Source organism: Lepidothrix coronata, unplaced genomic scaffold, assembly GCF_001604755.1.
Source record: "Lepidothrix coronata isolate B3197 unplaced genomic scaffold, Lepidothrix_coronata-1.0 Scaffold18, whole genome shotgun sequence".
Classification (NCBI taxonomy): domain Eukaryota; kingdom Metazoa; phylum Chordata; class Aves; order Passeriformes; family Pipridae; genus Lepidothrix; species Lepidothrix coronata.
Genome location: NW_016690198.1, coordinates 6,166,206 through 6,187,875, shown reverse-complemented (window position 1 = coordinate 6,187,875; position 21,670 = coordinate 6,166,206). Strand labels below are relative to the sequence as shown.

The following is a 21,670-nucleotide window of genomic DNA, read 5'->3' as shown; positions in this document are numbered from 1 at the left end:
TGAACAAAGAATATCTAAAGCCGTTATTTGAAAATATTTATTTTCCTAGTATTGCTTTATTCTTACGGCTAAATATTGAGGACCTTAAGCATCTGCTGATGCTTCCTCTCCTCAAATGCCATAGGAAGGACATTGCATCTTAAATCAATAAAGAATTTTAATTCAAAACCTAAGAGCAGGTGGGAAGTCATGATGAAGCTGTGACAAAAAAGCTTTTAGAGTGGTACAACATTTCAACATCGCAAAGAGGCAGTTCTCTTCTTTGTGGCTAACAGCATTCAACATATTGTTATACAAATGACTATTTCACAGAAACATTTATCAGAAAAATATATACATACATATGTAACACAGTATCTTATATACATGATATAATGTAAAATATAAAATATTTATATAATAGAGCAATTACACTTCAATTCTCCCTTTTTTTTTATCACCAGCTATATTCCAGCACATGTGTAGGAAACAAACCATTAATCACCACTATATACTTCTCTCTACTTCAAATTTTAGACAGGTTTATAAAACAAGTCATTAAACAATTCAAAGCACACAGATTTCTTGCTTACACTACCTGAGAACACAATCCTGTTACTGTAAAGTATGACTTCATGAAATAACTGTGAATTTAATGTAACAAAGTAGCACTGCTATCAGATGAAACAGCAGCACTCCTTTCCAAGCACTCTTCTTCAGACTTGTATCCACACACTCATAAAGCAATCCAGGTTGTGCATCAAAAGAACTCCAACCAGGAATAGCGCCCTGTTTCTGCTCAGCAGACAGCTGAAGCTACTGCTAAGCTGGTACATTATTTACACAAAAGAGAAAGTGGCAAGAGCCAGCAGTTGGACAGGCAAGGAGGTTTCCTTTCAGCAGGACCAACAACATCAGAGTTTGTCCATACCAGTCTTTCTAAGGCTATGGGACCTCAGGTTGGTTGAGCAGGAGCACATTTTTATAGCTGCTGCCTACTAACCTTTTTTTTCTGTTTTACTGGAAAATAGTTTTACAGAGAAAATAGTATCTGTTTGTTTGATGGCAGTAAATCAGTCATTTTAGGAAGAAAGGAGAATTTATGCTATCCTCCCTCTTGCTACCTCTCAGCTCCAAGTCTGTGTGCCTCCCAGACATTATATAAAACTAGAAGCATGGAAAGGAAAAATTATGGAAGGGGATGATGGGACAGAGCAGGACAGGGACAAAGTTGTTGCCTGAAACAGAAGTATTAGACAGTTCTGAAAGGGGAAAAGAAGTACTAGTTTTAAATAACAACAGCAGGCTCTTACTTCTAGTTATTTTACCCCCTCAGAAAAGCAGCCTTTTGAATAGTACATAAGCTGAACATCTATTTCTCAGGAAATAGGTTTGTTCTGATGAACTCTGACATTTATGCTTCTTGCATACATTCCTCCACTTTGAGAAACCAGATGACGTGGTCTAGATTAAAAACTTTTGTTGACAATTCATGTGCTTGTTTTGCAGGTTTGGTTTTCTTTCATGGAAATATTAATTTGTCAGGTTTCAGAGGAGAAACTATGGCACTTGCAGAAACATTTACTTGATCTGTTCATTTTAGACCTTCCCCTGAAAACCTAATATGAGGTTGTGGTTTTGTGGTGTGGCTTTGAGGGGGTTTTGGGGGGTTATGTGTGTGTGTACAGTTTTTGTTTGGTTTATTTTTTAAATATTTAGTGTCAGTACTAGCACGGAAGATGAAATCTTGATGCCTTCTTTTCAGTGTACTTCTTAAAAGCATATGTTCTTGCTTAAAGAGAGGCAAGCAACTGCTCTGCCCAACTTTTGGAAGGAAAACATTGAGATCCAACGCTTTTATCAGCTATAGGAGCTACCAGCACATATTAAGCACTCCCACCAAGCTAATGCTGTAAGACTGATACACATAAATACATACTTTATAATCCATAAACAGTCTTTGTTATGGATCACTGTCAAGTTGCTTAGCACCAAAAGCACATGAAAACATCTCATTCTGCTGTAGAAGACAAGTATGAATGTTTACTTAACATTCTACACCCAACTACCTCAAGTTTCTATCGATGTTCGAGCATGGGGCTCAATCTCACCATTAGACAGCTCTCGTTTCTTTATTTTTCACCACCAGTATTTGTCAAACATCATCTTAGAAAGTGCAAGTTTGCAATTCCTCACTAGCAGCTCATTTCAGCCCCAAGTTATTTTTACTAGTCACAGTTCTAACATTCTGACATGGCTTCAATGTTTAAATTGGCTTATCATCTTTAAAAGCTTGCTCATGTGAACACAAATTTGGAAGAAAACATAAGCAGAAACGATTGTCTAGAACAGATGACAAACTACTAAAAAAGGCTTCTCCAAGTGTACTGCACACCAAGTATCCAAGTATAATTCAGATACAAAACCAAACGGAACTGACTGTAAGAACTACTATACCTAAGTCACATCCCACAACCCTTATTGTTATACTAGGAGTACTAAGCACAACCTTAATGAGAACAGAGTTTTAACGGAACAGACATTAATAAGACCGCCTTCTGACTTCAAAACTGTAGGTTCACATGCTTTTGTGCATGCTTCTTGCAGAAGAAAGCTAGAACAGAACAACTAGCAGCAAAGCATTTGCACCAAACTCTTTTTATCAGGCAAATCACACAACAGCCTGACAGACACCATCAGCTACAAGTTTTTCTGTTCAAACGGGCTTAAAGTACATGCCTTGTCTGGTCCACAGAATCATCGTCTCCTTTTCTGTCTCAACTAAGAGGAAAAAAGCCTAAGACAAACTTATCACAACCCAAAGGGGAAAAAAAAGAATACAACAAAAAAACCAATAAAAACAGACCCAGACCCCACCATACTGACTTTTCCCCACGACAGAGTAGCTAGACACTTGCATAACTTGATCCATTGCAAAACACCTTTCAGAGCTGAAAAAACAAACTAACAAAGATAGTAACCTTTTACCAGAATAGGGGAGAGGCAAAATTATAATTTTCCACTTTTCCGAAGAAGGTGACAGAGCACTGACTTAACTTCACAGATCTGTGCTCCATCTAGGAGCACTAGAGGCAGAAGGCACAGACAGCTATGCCCTGTCCATGGCATATTTGTGCAGTTATACACTGAACTTTGGGTCAACATTTTGGAAGACTAGTTTGATAACTAGTTCTTCACTGTGTAATAGCAACTTACAGACAGCCAAGTTTTAAGATACGTCCCAAAATCCCTCAACATACACCTAATACTACCTCATCTGGAGCACTGACCATTATGCCCTCTGCATGTAAGAGCTCTACAAGGTAAGAAAGAGTAAGTCTTTTTTTTCTAAATAATCAACTGACTTTTATTCTAAGAGTGAAAGTGCTTAAGTGGGTCTAGCAAGACAGTTTGTTTTGTTACAGAACCAAGAACCACAGTGCAGCAGCAAACTTTACTGGTCTCTGATGACAGCTGGAAAACTCATTTCTTCCACCTTTGAAACCTAGCTTTAATAGTTCACTCATGAGTCGCTAGAGACAAAGTAATGAGTATCTAAACCATTTTGTTGCACACTCTATCCTCTAGCTGCAACAAAAATGTAACAGCAAAGGGGGTTTAAACATAATCAAAAAAGCCAAAAAATCCCAGGTTCTGCACTGAATTAAAACAGTACATAGAATTTGTTCTGCTTCTTGTCCTTTTCCATTAGGTTGCATTATTAGGTGGAATAATGAAAAATATTTTTAAAGTCTACAACAGCTGGAGAGGCATACTATCGCATCTCTTTATAAGTAAGTCTAAAAACTAGAATTATTTCTGACCCCTAAGCATGACTGTCCCTCCTTTCAGGAGCAACAAAGGATTTTCTTTACCTGGATTTTATAGTGTCTAGGAATTCAATATGAAGGAACAACAGAAGTTACAAAGCTGTGGAGCTTCATTTTCTTCCCTCCAGTTAAGTGTTCCTATAAGCTGTGCCAAGATAGGTTTCTCTGGAATTTCAACATGTCAAAGAAAAAAAACAGTCACACTCACTTTTAAATTAAGTCCCACTTTCACAGAAAGCCAGACTTAAGCAATATGAGATACCTATTTTCTTGCTTCCACCATGATTGCATTTCTCACATTTTTTCTATAGTCTAGCAAAACAGTCCTAAGAAAGAAAAAACAGTTATACTTGTGAGTGCCCAGCACCGGAACATAAATTAGACATAGTTCTTCTGAATGTCATTTCAGAATTACAATGATACAAAGACAGAAGTTCATCACCTGGGCTCAACTGCACTACACAAACTTCCTGCTTAGAATAGGAAACTGTGAAAAATGTCATATTCTGTCTCAGGCTCCATAAATCACACTTGTTTTTTCCTTTGTTTGAGAGTCTCAGCTGTGTTAGATGTGCTGTATGTTAGATGCCTTCAGTTCAGCGCTGCAAGCATTTTAGAGAATGTCCTACATAGCAAGCTCAAACTCATTAAATCAGTTTTTCTGTGTGTTTGTCTCACAGCATTCATTTCAGTTGAAACAATCTGGCTACAAACATTTGTTCCTTCTGTCTGGCTCCCCTCAATATTTACTACAGTCACCTTTTTTTCTTAATATTATCCAAAGGAGAACTGGCTTTCCTAAAATATACATTCCAGATGGCTCTATGGTTATAAAAAGCTGGCTTTATATACTGAAGCTAAATAACCAAATTACTAACTAGTACTAGAAAGCTTCATTGCTAAAGAATGGATGGTCTTTATAAGTCACAAGATAAGGTAAAATAAACACAAAAAAAAGTAAGATTACCCCTCTATTCCCTTATTCCTTTTTTCTTTAAAAACACTTTCAGAGAGTTAGTAAACTAGTGAATACATTCTAATATTGTCATGAGCAAACACAATTTCAAATATAAGGAAATACAAATTTAGGAAGTTTAGAACAGAGGTAATGAGCATGTATATACAAGTATTTATACAAAATAGCCCAGAACTAAAGGCTATGAAGTTTCTTTTCAAATGGCTACATCAGGTAATCAATGAAGATGAGATGAGGACTATATTCAAAGCAGACTGCCAGCTAACTCACTCAATATGTAGTCATACGGGACATACTAGTAATGAGATGCAACATTCAGAACCATCTTTTGACACCCATGGTAGATTCCAAATATTACACCTCCTTTCTTGAATAGTTAATGCTCCTACATCAGTAACTGACAGCAACAATAACCCATGTTAGGAGAGTCAAAAACCAACACCGAAGCAGCAACTGAGTAATGAAGCCTTAGAAATGTACAGTCTTAACAGATTACTTATCAGAAGTTTCAGTACTATCAACTGTCAGAGAGATAACCACACACTACTGAAATGATAGGACTGGTCCCATGTGCCAGTTTGTTACTTTTTCATTAAAACAAGAGTTTTAAGATGAAGAAAATATCCTCCTGTTTGCATTATTTTTTATCTGTCTTTGTAATTGGAAAAAAGACTGGGACAGCTTATGTATAGTTATTAAGTAGAAAACAAGAATGCAGCTTAAGTCATGTTTTTTCACACAGGTTTGAACATTTTTAATCACAGAATGGTAAGTACATTATTACTGTCAGCAGAACATCTAAACACTCCCACACTACACACTGACAATACACACCCCTGAAAAACTTGCATTTAGTAAACAAACTTAGCTAATGTACCACAAGAAAAAACCTGTACAACACTGTCAAACTACTCACGAGGTTTCAACTCTCTCTCTTAGAAAACCAAATTTCTTTCAGTCCAAGGGCAAAAGAGTTTGTGCAGGCACATTACAAGAAAATGATAATTACCAGCAAAGAGGTCTTCTCTGTCGCCATCCAGCATGATTTCTGCTGGCTTTGGACCATTGGAGTTTGTGCTCAGGTCTTCTGCAGGAAGACTTGCTGGCTCTGGAGATGAAGGACTTGACTTTTATTTAAAAAAAAAAAAAGTAAAATAATTAGCAGATAACCAGTTGTCATGTGTCAGTATATAAGAATTACTGCAACAAACATTTTTTTATTGCAAAGAAACAAGACAAGATGTACAGAAAGGAAGCCCTGTCAGCTATTTCCATTTCCCACTCCCAGCACAGGAACAAAGAACAAAAGATATGAGTTAGTCAACAGCTCTCAATTTCTTTGTCCAAGAGAAAAAAAGAGTCACAAGTTTCCTCAGGTTTAATTAACATGAAGCAAAAGCTGCTATCGAAATATCTAGAATAAGTTTATTAGTATTGCCAAATGTAATTTCATTATTAAGTTCCTTCTGGAAAGACTTGGATTTAAATCTGGATTTGTACATAGCCAAAAATTAATAAAGAAATCTCCAAGTGCTTTGTACCAGTTTTTCAGAGACTGAAAAAAATGCATTAATGCCATCCAAATAATTAAAGACTGCCTGGAGCCTTAAGAAATTTTGATAGCTTTGCTAATGGATTACTGCCACAGAGGGTCATGTAGTACTGTACATGGAAACAAGGCTTGCCATAGATACAGTTCTTTTAATTCACTGAAGAGGAGAACTTGCTCAGTTGAAGACACTCAGGAAAATTAAAGCAATATTGAAGCTGGGCCACCAAATGTATCTCTTGCTTACAAAACAAATACACACCTAATTGAAGTCAGTGTTTCACTTAGAAAATCTTCCTTGAATAAATATCTACTATGTTTACTGCCAGCAGTAGAAAATTCGCAAGACTGACTTCTCACGACTTCACCCACGATAGTTAGCTAGAGAGGTTTCAACAACAGCGTCTTTATTCATGCCTGTATGCATTTTAAGGAGCATCTGTAAACTGTACCACTACTTGCTTCCTAGTTTTTGCATAAAGCTGTCATAACTTAAGCTCAGAACCAGTATTCAAAAAAGATCATAAATGTTTCACTATATACTTCAAGAAACACCACAGACTAAAAAGATTTTTAAAAAGATGGAAAAATATGGAAATGTCACTGAAAAAGTCTGTCCAGATGGTATTTTCACATTCATAAATGCAGCAGAGGCAACAGTTTTAACAAACAGGCCTTCCTTATAATTGGCTCTCCGAAAGTAGTGTATGTCCTGACCCTCACATCTATCCAGACTTCAAACACCTGAAATTCTAGTACAGAAGAAGTAAGCAGAAATACTAAAAATCCTGCCAGGCAAATTCAGACAGGGTACAGAATAGTTTTTCAAAGGAAAAATAAAGTATGAAATCAAGACTCGATTGACTTGGAAAGGTTTTCCCTGATGAAGACACAAGGAAGATACAAGCAAATAAAAGAATACAAGAAAATTTATAATCCCTAAATCAGTGTAGTAGTTTAACCCCAGACAGCCAACAAGCCCCACGCAGATGCTCACTCACTCCCCCACCAGCAGGACTGGGAAGAGGATCAGAAAGAGAATCGAAGGGCAAAAGCCAGAAAACTCATGGGTTGAGATAAAGAAATAAAGAAAACAAAATATTTTAATAAAGAAAACAAAAGCTGTACACACAGGCAAGGAATTAATTCACTGCTTCCCATGGGCAGGCAGGTATTTAACTTCTCCAGGAGAGCAGGGCCCCATCACGTATAGCAGTTACTTGGGAAGACAAACACCATCACTCCAAATATGCCCCCTTCTTCTGTCTTCCCCTACTTTATATCCTGAGCATGACGTCATATGGTATGGGATATTCCTTTGGGTCAGTATGGGTCACCTGTCCCAGCTGGGTGTCCTCCCAACCTCCCATGCACCCCCATCTTCCTCGCCAGTGTGGCAGTATGGAAAGCAGAAGCAGCCTTGGCTCTCTGCAAGCCCTGCTCAGCAATGACAAAAACATCTCTATTTTATCTATTTTTTTAGCACAAATCCAAAACACAACCCCATTATCAGCCACTGTGAAGAAAATTCATGTTACCCAAAGCCAACACAGCCAGATTATATTTGCAACAATGAACTGCTCCATTCAAGTGATAGAAGAGGTCATATCTCCCTCCCTTTGCCAAAAGCTGCCCCTCTCTAAGAACCCCACATATACATGGGGAAACCAATAAACAAACCAAAGTGACAACAAAAGGAACCATCTTTCAAATTCTTGGCTGAATTTTGCCCTAGAGCCTGGAAAGAACATCAGAGAAGGAATACTTGAAAATGAACACAGGTAGAAGAGTTTAGAACCCTGCAAGGAACCAATCCACTGGTCACATGAACACTTCTCATCTCATACTAAATGAATGACAAAACAACCCCTCAGGAAATAGAGTGCTCTGGGGTAGTAAAAGGTGTATTTGTCCACTCTGTGAAGATTCTGTGAAGTATCATAAGGAGATACAACTCCTTAATTTGTATCACAAGACTTGTAATAATTTAGATGAAATGAACTAGGAAGTTTAAGAAAACCACAGTGCTTGACATGCTTCAGTGTTTTACAATTGATAGTATAGACAGTATGTGTTACATGTAATAGTCAAAGGTTTTATTTTGTATCAGAACTCAGAAGTAGCATATTTCAGAAGAAATGGTGTGTCTCTCCAGGCAATGCTGTGTAGAGCTGTGAGTTCAAGATCTTGTACTTCAGCAAAACAGCAGAGCACAGAAATGTTTGATTTCTCTGTGAGGTTCAAGAACTTTAAAGTGTTATCAGCAAAAGCAGTTTTTCACAAAAACATTATAGATACTCCTTCCAAACCTGTTTTGATGCTACTCAACTTTGAACAGCAACCCACTTACATTTTGATAGATCTGAGGTTTAGGACACAGTGGGCGCCCCACAATACCACAGATGCAGAATGGCACATAAGTTTGTGTTTGTCAATTCACTGCCACAAAAAACAGCTCTAATACAGCCAGACACAGGGAACAAAAGCCTTCCACTTATTGTACATAAGCAGAGAGCTTTCTGCTTTACCACTTCATTGAGCCCTTGGAGAATACTCACACCTTTAAGCTATTCCCTCAACCTATCTTCTCAGTTTTATCTGAGGTAGCCATTTTAGTTGCTGATAGTTACCTTTTGATTATACCTGGTTTCTAATCACAAAATGAAATCCTATCAGACAAAAAATTCACCTTGAACACTTAAACCTGATCAACCCATGGCATAATATGAAATACTAAATATTTACAGGCCTAAAGCAACAAGTTAACCAGAGGTCAATACAGAGCTATTCCCACTTCTAAAAAAGAAACAGATTCCTCCTAGGAATGGTTATAAACACATGTATCTTTCTGTTGCTGAACTGGGAAAGATCCTGTCCAGTGGCATCCTTAAAGAACACCAATAATTCTGCACTACACCAGGCTTCACAGCTGTAGTTAGTATAGCAGTTACAGACAGCTTTCTCCAAATTTCATATGAGAATACTTGCAGAAGGAGAGGACTCAAATAGACCTTAAGGGCACCTGAGAAAGCTCATGAAGCAAAACTTATTCATGCAGCTGGTATAATTTGTATACAAGACAAAAAGTCTAGAAGTGACTTTTACAGGAATATTTCCAGAGAAACTGATATTCTGTCTGTGTATTATTTGTTTAATAATAATAATTTTTACATAATAAATTTGCATTTGTTATAAATGTTAAGTTCTGCTTTTAAGAATAGTAGATACTAAAGTTTAATTTTGCAGATAATTTATGGATAAAGTGAATTTTCAGCTGTGTACTGGTTTTGGCTAGCATAGAATTAATTTTTTGCAGAGTTCTATGGTTTGGATCTGCAACTAAAACAGTGTTGACAATGCAGCCTTGATATTTCAGTTATGGTTGAACTTTGTTTAGGTAGCGTGAAGGCTTTCTCCATTACTCACTGCCCTGTCAACAAGTAGGCTGAGAGTCCACAAGAAATAGTGAGGGGACACAGCTGGGACAGCTGGCCCCAACTGACCAGAGGGATATCCCATACCTTGTAACACCGTGCTCAGCAATAAAAGGTACGAGGAAGAAGGAGGATGCAGAGGATGTTTGGAGTTACAGCATTTGTCTCACTAAGTCATCATTAGATGTGATGAAGTGTCTTCCTGGAGATGGCTGAACACAGGCCTGCCCATGGGAAGGGGTGAATGAATTAATTATATTGTTTGTGTGTGCAGCTTTTACTATACCCATTAAATTCTCTTCATCTCTACCTACCCATCTTCTAACTTTTACCCTTCCAATCTTCTCTCCCATCCTGCTGGCAGGAGTCAGTGAGTGTGCGGGGCTCAGGTGCCAGATGAATAAGGTATCTCGTGGTCTATTAAACTTTCTGTGGCTCTTTGGTATTTTTAAACAGCTGTCATTCTCAGATAAGATAAATTAAGAATGGAGTTAAATACCTTCGGAAACATTTGGGACTTTATACGAAAAAGACAACATGTAAAAATTTATTAAAGATTATTCATGGTCTGAACACTACATCAGATTGTTTTTAAGAGTTTTGCAAGGAAGTTTTAGTTTTTTCTCTTCTAAACACACATAGCCCTCAGGGAACTACAAAAACCCAGCAAGACACAGCCCTGAACATATCAGAAACTGGACTCGATAATTCTGAATAATCTGATGATTTTGCACAGCTAGTGCTATTCAGGTTCTCAAAAACCAAAAAAGCACCCATGCATGCATCACCATAAAAACCAAAAAAGCACCCATCAGCATATTAAGCTATTCCAGTTACAGTCTTCTACATATGGAAGCTAAAAGACAGGACCCCAATTTTGCCTTTTTATGTCTACAAAGTACAGCTAAAATGGCTGAATAAAATGGCTGTCAAAGGAGTTAGTAGTTAGTGTAGTGAAAATCTGCATATCAGACAAGAAACAGAAGATGAGACTAACATAAAAGCTCAAGGCCCAGACACAGACAAACAGCATAGCTGTTTAGAAATTTTAAACTTACTTGATGCCAAGGATTCACAAAATGTCACAAACATGTCCATTTCCTGAAATGTACATGGCTGTGAAATTTCTGAATGACTGGTGAGCTGAAAATTAAGTGAAGCATTCAATAACCAAGATACCAAACGGCCAGGACATCCAGGTATGCAGGACAGTCAGGATCCTTCCTTGTTTTCTTGAAAACAAGTTTCTGGTGACAGAGCCAGGGACCCATTCCAATTTACAAGGGCAATAACAAGCTTAATTTTCTTTTATTGTTCATGATGTTTGGAGGCAATAACTAAGCATCTTAAAGCTCTGACTTATGAAGAAACAAGAACAAGTTCTCACATTTTCTGCTCGCTGAAATTATAGCTCTAAATGTTTGGACATCCTCCCTCCTCTTAATAGTAGGGTCCACCTCAAACTAGTTCAACTACTTGTCTGAATCCTACCTAGCCTCCTTCGTCAAAATACAGTAGGCTGACAAAAGGTGACAATCATATTATAGTTGTTCAGGTTAACACAGCTCATTGTCTGAAACGGGGTTACAGGAGCTCACAACTCACAGCATGGGCAGAGAGAACAGATTCATCAGCAGGACAGTTTTATTTCCAGCAGAAAGTAAGCAGCCACATAGAAGCAATGTCTACATGCTTCCATTACAGCCTGGATTTAACATCAAGCAACAAGACACACACTTCCAGTAGAATTACACCAATTAATCCTGGATACAAACTCAGCTTTCTACAAAGGTACCGTACAGTATTGAAGGACTTAGTATTTTCCTCACAGATATTCCAATGGGGTCTTTACTGCTTCCTCAATAATTGCCACTGTTAAATTGAATGACTACCATTAATGTCATCTGTGGTTATCTACTGTTTTGCCTCCTATGCAAAAACCAAATATATATTGCAGATCTTTGACATACACCAATAAACTGGCAATAAGATTACACACCCTGCCCTAAATTACATTCTTGATAGATTACCACATCTATTGCTTACTGATCATTTTCAAGTTCCTCCATGTATTTTTCCATTACAGAAAATCACGCTAAAAGCAAATGAACAGCTTCAAGATGAACCAGTTGGGAACCCTTTCAAAGTACCACAGCCTTCATATAAGCTGGCTTTGGACCTCACTGTCTCTTGCCACACTCTCACCTCTGCTATCAGCAAACAAATACAGGATCAACTACAAAAAGCGTGATTCTCTTGTTACAACAGAACTCCCACTGCCATTTATGATCAGCTGCTTTATGAATATTTACCAGATTAAAGTAACACTCAAGATAGAAGTTTAACTAAGCCCACATCATGAGATAATCGTTATTCTGTGGACTGTAGTACCCTATAAGCTGCATTCATCAATCCACGTTCAAGCTAGTGAGAAGCCTAAAGTCAATTTTCATGACCTCTTTCTTACAAATTTGCCAGAAAAAAATCACATGGTTAAGGCACTTCTCCAAATGCTGTAGCTGACTAGATGTCAAAAAAAGCTTTACTGACACAGCTTTTTAAAAGCTTCTCTTCAAGCAAAGAGGCTTCCCCTTTCTACTTAAGGACTGTCTTCCAAACCGACTGTGTACACACACAGCAGCAGCAAAGGGGAACTCTCAGCAAAAACAACTGATACAAAGTGTTTCTTTGCCAGTTTTTGCAGTTAGAAGAGTTTTCAGTAACTTTTTAATCATTAGGATGAGGACTTCTCCTTGTTACTGTGATTCAGACACTAAATTTATCTTATCTCCTGCAGCTTTAATTCTAGATCACGGTGAATGAAGACGTTAATGTTACACTACAGTCTTTCTCAGCGCACACAACAAGACTCCAGCAATACACAATGCCACACAGAGATGCACAGAAGTCTACTCATGCAACTGCAGGTTCACATCATTTCCTATTCCTTTACAGCGTTTTTCCACAGAGCTTTTTCTATCAATGCACAGATTATGCATCTATAAAAAGTAAGATGGCTTGAGAGAAGGCAAGTGACTTTAAAATCCATTTAAAAGCCTCTTTGTACAGTGGGCTTTTTTTTTGTTAAGGACAGGCAACAGCCAGAGTAAAAACAAAGAAACATATACCGATCCCATTACTGTAAAGGTCAGGGACAGAAAACTCTTCAGGAAAAGAGGAACAGAAGGATTTCCTTTTTAAATGGGTAACTGCGTACAGGAAAAACCAAAGTTCTTCCAGAAGATAATGGCAACACACAGAGGCGAGACGTGACCACAACAACTCGCCAGGGAAAGCTCGCACTATAGGGGATGAACACAGAAAAGCATTTCTCATGTCTCCTCATGCTCCTTTTCCAGCAGGTCCCAGCAGCCGCCGCAGACAAGAACTGCGCCGACTCCCGTGGAACAAACCTCAGAGAGAAATAAGTTTTTGCAAATTTACGCGAACTGGAAGAGGGTGAAGCCTCGGAAAGAGGCCAAACAAAGAAAATGGGCTGTTATTAATCCCCTCAAAGTCCAAGGTGGGAGGGAGGGGACGGACACGCACAGACCAGCGAAACTGGAAAGAGGAAAGGTGGGAATATTTGTTACCCCAGCAGCACAAAAAGGGGCTAAGAGGAGGGAAAGCGGCGGCCTGGGATAGCTGCACTCCGAGACAAGAGTTGTGGGTTTCTTTCGGCGGGAGGAGCCCCGAGGGGATCCCCGCGCCGGGAGGGACGCGTCGAGCGGCCGCTCCCGGGGCACGAGCGGAAGACCTGGTCGGTGAGGGGCTGCGACGGGGCGGGGGGCAGGGGCGAGGGACCAGCGGGCTGACAGGGAGGGGACGGGATGGGATGGGACAGGTCGGGACGGGACGGGACGGGACGGGACGGGAGGGGAGTGGAGGGGACGGGAGGGCCCGGCGGGCGCCGATCCGGCTGTGAGGCTCGGGGCGCGCAGCGGCGGGCTGTCTCTTCTCACCTCCAGGGTGGACACGGTACTAGTGAAGAGGTCCTCGCCATCCTCCAGTTCTTCGAGGTCAGCGGGCCTCGCCTCCCCCAGCGGCGGCGGCTCCCGCTCCGCCGCCATCTTCCCGTGCTGCCCGGCCCCTCGTCACGTGACCGCGCCACCGGCCTCGACGGCACGTGACCGGGGCTGGGGCGGGACCGGCGGCCTCTCCATCTCTTCCCGTTTACATCCCCGTTCCTCTCCCAACCCTTTTCCCTTCCCCATCACCCTCCCCATCCCTTCCTTTCTCCTCAACCCTTCCCCATCCGCTTCTCCATTCCCTTCCCTATCTCCATCCCCTTTCCCATCCCTACCCCCTTCCCCATCCTCTACCTCCTCTCCTTCCCCTTCCCCTTCTCCATCACTTTCCCCATCCCCATCTCCTTCCCCATCCTCATCTCCTTCCCCATCCTCATCTCCTTCCCCTTTCCCATCCCTTCCCCTTTGCCATCCTCTTCTCCATCCCCTCCCCTTTCCCTATCCCCTTCCCAACCTTTTCCCAGTCTCCATCCCCTTCCTCTTCTCTTTCCTCTCCCCATCAGGTGTAGGACCTTGCACTTCGCTTTGTAGAACTTCATGAGTTTCGCACAGGCCGCCTCTCAAGCCTGTCCGGGTCCCTCTGGATGGCATCCCTTCCCTGCAGCATGTCGACTGCACCACTCAGCTTGGTGTTGCCAGTGAACTTCCTGAGTGTGCCCTCAATCTCACTGTCCATGTCACCAACAAAGATGTTGAACAGTATCAGTCCCAGTACTGGCTGCTGGGGGACACCAATTGTCACTAGTCGCCATATTTATTTCCAGAAAGTTGTAAATATGTAAACAGAAATACATGTCATCTTGAAAACGTAGAGTACCATCCATAATTTTGGCTGTATTGCCTAAGCTCACAGTGTCATAAATTGTAGAGAGCTCTATCCTGAGAGATGTGGACTGCAAAGCCAGGAAAGAATGTCCCTCATACCTGCCAACATCTGAGAACATTTCATGCCTCAGTGCTTTGAGTGAGACCTGGTAAATCTCCCACTCAGGAGAACTAAATTAGTGTTGAAGCTCAGGAACCCCAAGTTTCCAATTGCAAGTAGCAAAGAAGTTACCAAACAGAGGAGATTTAAGAGCAAGAATTAAAATAAATAAATAAATAAATAAATAAAAAGGACAATATCTCTTCTTAGATGTGTAGAAGTAGGTGGAAAAGGAACAGCCAAGCTTTCCCATTTTCAAATCAGAAAAAGTTATCTGCTATTTTAGTAAAAGATGTATTTTGAGACTGACACAGCTACAAAATTACCGTTACTAAAAGCTATAGTAACTTGCTTGTCTTTTACCAGGTTGGATAGCATTTTTAGGTTTCAGGGTAACAGGACATTTTGCAGCATATCAATGTTTTCCTTTTCCGTACAAAACAAGATAGCAGTGCTGCTAGCTTGTTTCCCATGGCCATGAGGTGAAATATACTCTATCTACATTTTTACTCTATTCTTAAGCTCAGCCTATTGCTTTCATTATGTCTCTAAATAAGATTTAGATGTCTTTTAAGGTTTAAAAATTCAGAGTAAGAAACTGAAAAAAATCTATTTAAAATATACAAGTCTTTTCTATCCAGAAGTGCAGTTCTCTGGCATTACATTTTTGTGGATGACACTATCATTATATTCTTACGGCCTTTCCAATTTCTTGAGGTATTCCTGTTCTGCTATGCTGTTCCTAAAAACTTTTCAAATAACTGGCTTTTGTATGCTTCATCTAGATACTAGGATTTAATCACCTCAATAATAATCAAGTGTCCTTGATTATACTTTTAGGTATATCATCATAATTTTATTTTTTGTGATTAAAAAGATCATAAGATATGTATTTTTTTTAGTATTTCTGGCTAGTGTACTAATCTAGCATAGTATTTAGGTGTTTAATAGTTTTCCACTAGACTGACTAGTTTTCTGACTTCATCAAAATTCATATCTATGTCTTTAACATGCATGCACCTAGGCTAAAAATCAGCTCTATCATACCTTGAAGTACTCATCTTTCCACCAGCTGAGCATGCTTCAGAATCAGAATAAATGAAGTGTAAGCAAGATGTCACCTGTGGGTTTTTTTGTGAGTTTCGTGGTGGGTTTTTTTGTTTCGTTGTTTGGGTTATGTCACTCATAAAGAAAGGTACCTAAGAAGTTTAGCTTCTCTGATTCAAAGTAACATTGTAATTACAGGTCAGGCTAAAGAGATCTGTGGCCACAGCAATCTATTATAGATATTTATCTCTTGCAGCAGAAGGGTCAAGGAATAATGTATGGATAACTACAGGAGCTGGATTTTTAGCTAATTGAGATTTAAGTTTGAAAAACTGGATTGGTAAATCTGTGTGGGAAAATAATCCAAATTAGAGAAAAGCAATCAAGAAAATAAATTGGAAAACAATTAGTGCTGCAGGGAAATTTAGGGTGAACGCAAAAAACCAATCACATATGAGACTGTGATGCATTACTGAAAAAAACAAAACCCCAGTTTCAAGCCAAGCCTCATCCCCATCAGTGCAAGTAACAATACGTATGTCACTCAACAAATACATAACAGCTGTCAACTCTACCTCATGCTACTAAGTCAGAATCTAAGACAGAGAATAGAGAACTACCCATGTGTCCCAATGGAAGCTGCAATCATCCCTTCCTTTGCAGCCAATAAATCCATCTCTGTAATGCTATCTGAGATGGACATGAATTAAGTCAAGAACCCCAAAGTAGAAGTAGAAATATCAAGGCTAAGTTTACATGTGGAACTTCTATATATGTCATGTGCCTGCTTTAGTTACCTGGTTACATGATAATGTTTCTATAGGAGCCCTCTTCCCAAGTAATATTGACTGCACAGTTACACTGTTTTTTCTTATTGTTTCCTAACAGCTCTGTACTTCATTTAGAATATGCACTTCCAACCCTATCTGAAGATAAAAAGATTTGTCTCCTCACAAGCATTTCTCAGAGGTTTGTCACTACCAAATCAAAGTGTTTCACAGGCATTGATGAATTTTATCTTCAGAGGATTTCTGTGGGAATATGATGCCCATTACACAGACAGTGAGCAGAGAAGGAAAAATTAAAACCTAAAGTGTTCACTAATTTGAAAGCCCTAACTGAGGCAGCTGGGATTTGGTTTTTTTTCTAGAATACTTAACATTTCATCAGTTTCTTCTCATAGAGAGCATTCCCCAGTATCACAGTACTAGCCTTATGCTCACCCATTTTTAGGAGTGGCCTTTTATTTCTTTCCTTCTCTATTCTGTCCTTTCCTTTCCCTTTATTGGCCTTTGTCAAGTCCCATACTTTCTTGATTAGCCTTAGGAGACATTGAGAACTCTCCAAAAATGGTAATTTCTGGTTTTGGCCCATCAGCCACTAGTTCCTCCAAGTCAATACATCTGCCTCACAAAACTTTCACCTTACTTCTCCTGATTCTGTCCACAGCATTTCTAGACTCTGCAAGCCTTTGTAGTTCAACTCTTCAGAGAAGATTGGGAAATCAAAACTGCGTTCTACATAAACACTCTTTGGAATTGTTGCGCAATAAAAAGCTTCCTTTGTTCATGCAGAATGAGATTTCACTCAGGAGTATAATCTTGTCAGTTTTAAATGGCTTTTAAAAGGAACAGTACAACAGTATTAGGCCTCTGTGTCATTTTCCCAGTTCAGGTCACAGAGGTGCTGAAGCATTGAAACAGCTACAAGAATTTATGTAGATTTAGGCAATATACCATTTTTTATCTTGCTTCTGTCCATCTGTCAAAAACTATTAAATGAGATGCCAAATAAAGATGACAATGTTCTAAGCAATGTGAATCAAGGTTTACAATCAAATATGACTGATTTTTGTAATTTCTTGCATGTGTCAGTCTGTCTTAGTATTGCACTTAATATACTTAGTATAATAGCCACTTTAATATTGTATTATTTTAATAACTGAAATATCAATGAAGCTGGAAGAAATTTATTACTTCAAAGAAGCTATTCTGGAAGAGTGACAGTGAATTATACAAGTCAAGATCAGCCCCCTGGTTTGGATTTGCAGGGAGCCACAGGGGATTATCTAGTCCATTTGCTGAAAAATGTTTTTTAAACCTTTTCTTCAGCAACTCCAGTGATGAAGACCCCAAAACCTCTACAGGCAATGTGCTTTAATGCTTTGCTCTCCAGAATCAGAAAAGATATTCCTTGTGCCTAACCTCATACTCTGTCACCACCAATTAAACATCCTCATATGAAGTATGACTTTGTAGTAGCATGACACTGGGCTTGTGATTATATTCAGAACTGATGCTGGTCTCATTTTCTATCTGTGAAGTGGTTTAGTCAGACTTCAGAAAAAATCTCACATTCCCTACGGAATTTTTTCTTTCTTTTTACTGGCCTTTACTTCAATCTGTTTTGACCATTTTGAATTCTCTTGCTGTGCTACAGCAGTTTGGTGTCACTTGCAAATGCAGTATGCATTCTCCCTGGTCTATAACACATGAGAATAGTAAATTATATCAGGCCTACAGTAGGCCAGTGTCACCTTTCATTCAATTCATCCTTTTATAAAATGGTAATCACTGAAAAATAAATTCTGACTTTGTTTTCTAACCAGTTTTGTACCTAACCTATAATGATTAACATATAACGTTTCATTAGCTTTCTTGTGAAAGAATCATAAAAGATAAATGTTCAAGAAATATTGAAGGAATACTTCCTCACTAGGAGATATTGCAAAAAAATGACTAAGTACAGTGTGCTTAGAATTAGAGATGGGTTTCTGAGATTTTTTTTTCCAGTTTATAAAATATTAAAAAACGAGTATTTTATTATGGTATAGTGACTGCATTAGGACATAACAGTAAAGCCTTGCAGTGAGTCAGCCTTCCTAAGAAAAATTTACTATATCTGTGCATTTGATTCATTTGCCCACTCGTTCAGTCAGCCAAATGAACATTACGCTTCAGATCATGATGACTATTCTGTGAAATACACACCATCTTTCCATCTGGGTATTTAATTGCATATTTTATAAAAAAATAATTTGTTTGGTCATCTTTCTTTGCCAGTGAGTGGTCAATGTCTTCTTTTATTACAGAAAAATAATTTTTATATATATAAAAGAGACTGGTTCTCTCTTCAGTCAGATGTTTCATCTGTCTTTGGACTAGTGATGGGTACTGCCCTCTATCAAATAAGGGAACAGGAGTTCTTGCTCCCTAGTTCATCTGATGTTGCAGTACACTTAAATATAAAACTCTATAGTTCATTTATATTAGCTACATGTTTACCCTGTTGCAATAGTAAGATGATGTAGAAGAGTAGTAGTTTTTTCTGTCTCGATAAGCACTAATGGCAGGTGAGAACTAAGCAAGAAACGTTGGTTACTGTGATATACATTTGTCTGCAATTCAGATTGTCCTCCACTGTTAATGCTTTACAAGAGAGAGAATGGCTTCCAGCAAAGTTTTGGTTTTACTTTACACTGTTAACCTTACATCTAAACCAGGCCATTGATGAGAGACACAGCAGCATCTGAGATATCCTGATTTGCTTTAGGCTTCAGTCACTCAATCCCTGACAGCTGCCTGTCACAACCCTGTATGGGTTGTGTCCCAATACAGGGGTCATGCTGGAAATAAATATAAGGATATGGTCACCAGGCGGTAGACCTGAGACATTCCTTGCCAAAGTAGAAGGCACATGTTTAAAAGGACCTAGAATGGATGGAAATGGGACAGCACTTGCCTGAAGCTAACCCTTCTTCAACCATCAGTTTCTGTCCACAGAGAGAAGCATAGTCTTAGTCATATTAAAGGGAGCTAAGGGTTCCTAATTGCCAAGTAATTATTTGTTCAACTTCAGCCCAGCAAAATTTTTGGGTCATGTAATTGCAGGCCCATGCTCCATGACTAAGTCAATTTTATACATTTCTATTAATGCAAAGCTGTCTTGAGCTGCTTTCCTGTTTTCAGAGAAGGTAAGGAAATCATGTATAGTGTGAGGTTGGTTCCACGTAAGGTATGAACATTTGCAGAGTTTTCTTAATCAATTTTAACTCATTTTGTCAGAGTTTTGTCATTGTAATTCATTTTGTCATTGTTACAAGATTTTTGATGTGAAATCACTAAAGCCAACATCTAGTTTTTGCTAGTCTCTAATTTGCTAGGACTTTCAGCTAGAGCTAAGAATATCAGATGCCATCAGTCTTCTTAAAGATTCATGCGCAATCTTAAAGGCTGTCTGAGTGATATTTGTATCAATTCATTTCAGTGAATATTCTTTGAGTCCTTTTTTAGAGCTATCTGTTTATATTGATGTTTTGAGTTGTCCTAATTCTTTCATCATAAACTGCATGACACAAGAAAAACAGAACAGTGGGAAAAGGAGGCTGGACCTTTGGTACAGTGTCAGAGACAAGTCAGTGCGCAATATCAGTTGGCGCTGTCCCTGTGTGGCACATAAAGAATTATCATTTGAAAATCTATCTGGTTAGAGAAAAGGTTTCATGTTATGTAATTTTTCTTTAATGGATTCCAAGTTTCTTCAGCTGCAGATCATTTTCTTTTCTTCAGATGGGGTACAGGGTTAGAGGTTTTCTGCAGCTAATTTCTGGTACTGCATTAGGAACTGCTCTATGCCTCCTAACTCTTACCATCACTGATTTACCAGTGATGAATGTAACATTGCCATTCAATTTTATCTTATTTGTTCGGGGAAGATTTAACCTAGTGAGAATATTAGAGTCAGAATGATAATGAAAACAGTTTCAGAGAAAAAAATCCCAAATCAATTGAACAAACAAACAAAAATCTCCACAAAAAACAGAACACCCCCCCAAAACCCCACACAAACCAAAACCAAACTCCCTTCCCCTCCAAAAAAACAAACAAACCAAAACAACAACAAAAACCCAAGCAAACCAACAATTCATTTCCAAATGTCCATTTGTAGAGGAATTAAAAAAAAAAAATAAAATCACCTGCTGAAAACAAGCACTTCATTAAAAAATTCCTGTAACCAGAGGTACATCTCAGTGTACCTCTATCAATCAGCAGTACTATATCGATCCAGAGTAGAACTTACTAAGACGAGAGCTTGAAATAGTTTTGTGTTAACACTTGGTAGGTGAAGAAAGTTTATATTGTCTTTCTCTTTCAAATAGTTACAATTCTTGAGCTAATCTTAGTTTAGAAAGTTTTAAGAGGGAGCAGGGGAGGATGTGAATGAAGTAGAAGGTTTTGCTTGTTTGTTTGTTTGGTTTTTTTGTGGAGAATTATGGCAAAAGCCTGAAGGTAGAGAATGTGGCAGCATGGAAGAAAATGGAAGTGACATGCAGCAAAAAATGGTAAACAGCCTCTCAAGTTCACCACCATAAACTTAGGAGATCTGTATTGTTCTGCCCAGTCTTGAGCCTATGGGAAGGAAGCTTATTTCCCTGCTTGCTTGGCACAAAGCAGAGGCTGTGTGACAATTAAATACACCAGCCTACTCCTATGCTGTAGGACCCCAGCAATGAGAGTCTTGTTCTGTCACAAGGTGGTTGAGAGCTTTCGGTTGTTACCACAGGAACAAAAGAAGATTTTACCAGTCACAGTACTTTTCTAAAAGGTCTGCATTCTTAAAACATAAACAGTAGTGTTGGTTAGATAAGGACCAATATTTCTTATTTATGTTCCAGACACAAGAGGAAATGTATTTTGTATGTTCTCATGACTTTGAAGCCATTTCTAGGGAGGTGCCAATAGAGTCTCTGAAGAGGGTCAGCTTTTTGGCTTCCAACTGTTCCTGCACTGCAATTACACATATACAAAAGCAGGGAGGTGTTGCATTGGTTCTTATTTAGCGTTTAGTGCTTTAAAACATGGTGCCCCTCTCAGCCTGCTGAGTGCCTTTGATTTGAGGTAAT

The 21,670-nt window shown here is 38.9% G+C and overlaps 1 protein-coding gene across 2 annotated transcripts in view; it reads right to left on the bottom strand.

The window, feature by feature from the left end:
- SNX2 (sorting nexin 2) overlaps positions 1–13,872 on the bottom strand; it is a 30,965-nt gene extending 17,093 nt beyond the window's left edge. Inside the window, exons 1-2 of one of the 2 annotated variants that reach the window (XM_017807354.1) lie at positions 13,731–13,872; positions 5,795–5,912 (exon numbers count right to left, since the gene is read on the bottom strand). In XM_017807354.1, the coding sequence (XP_017662843.1) occupies positions 5,795–5,912; positions 13,731–13,838 (226 nt within the window). In that variant the 5' untranslated portion in view covers positions 13,839–13,872. The remainder of the gene's footprint in view (positions 1–5,794; positions 5,913–13,730) is intronic. The other variant, XM_017807355.1, reaches the window with a different exon arrangement.
- Between the last annotated feature and the right edge of the window lie 7,798 nt (positions 13,873–21,670).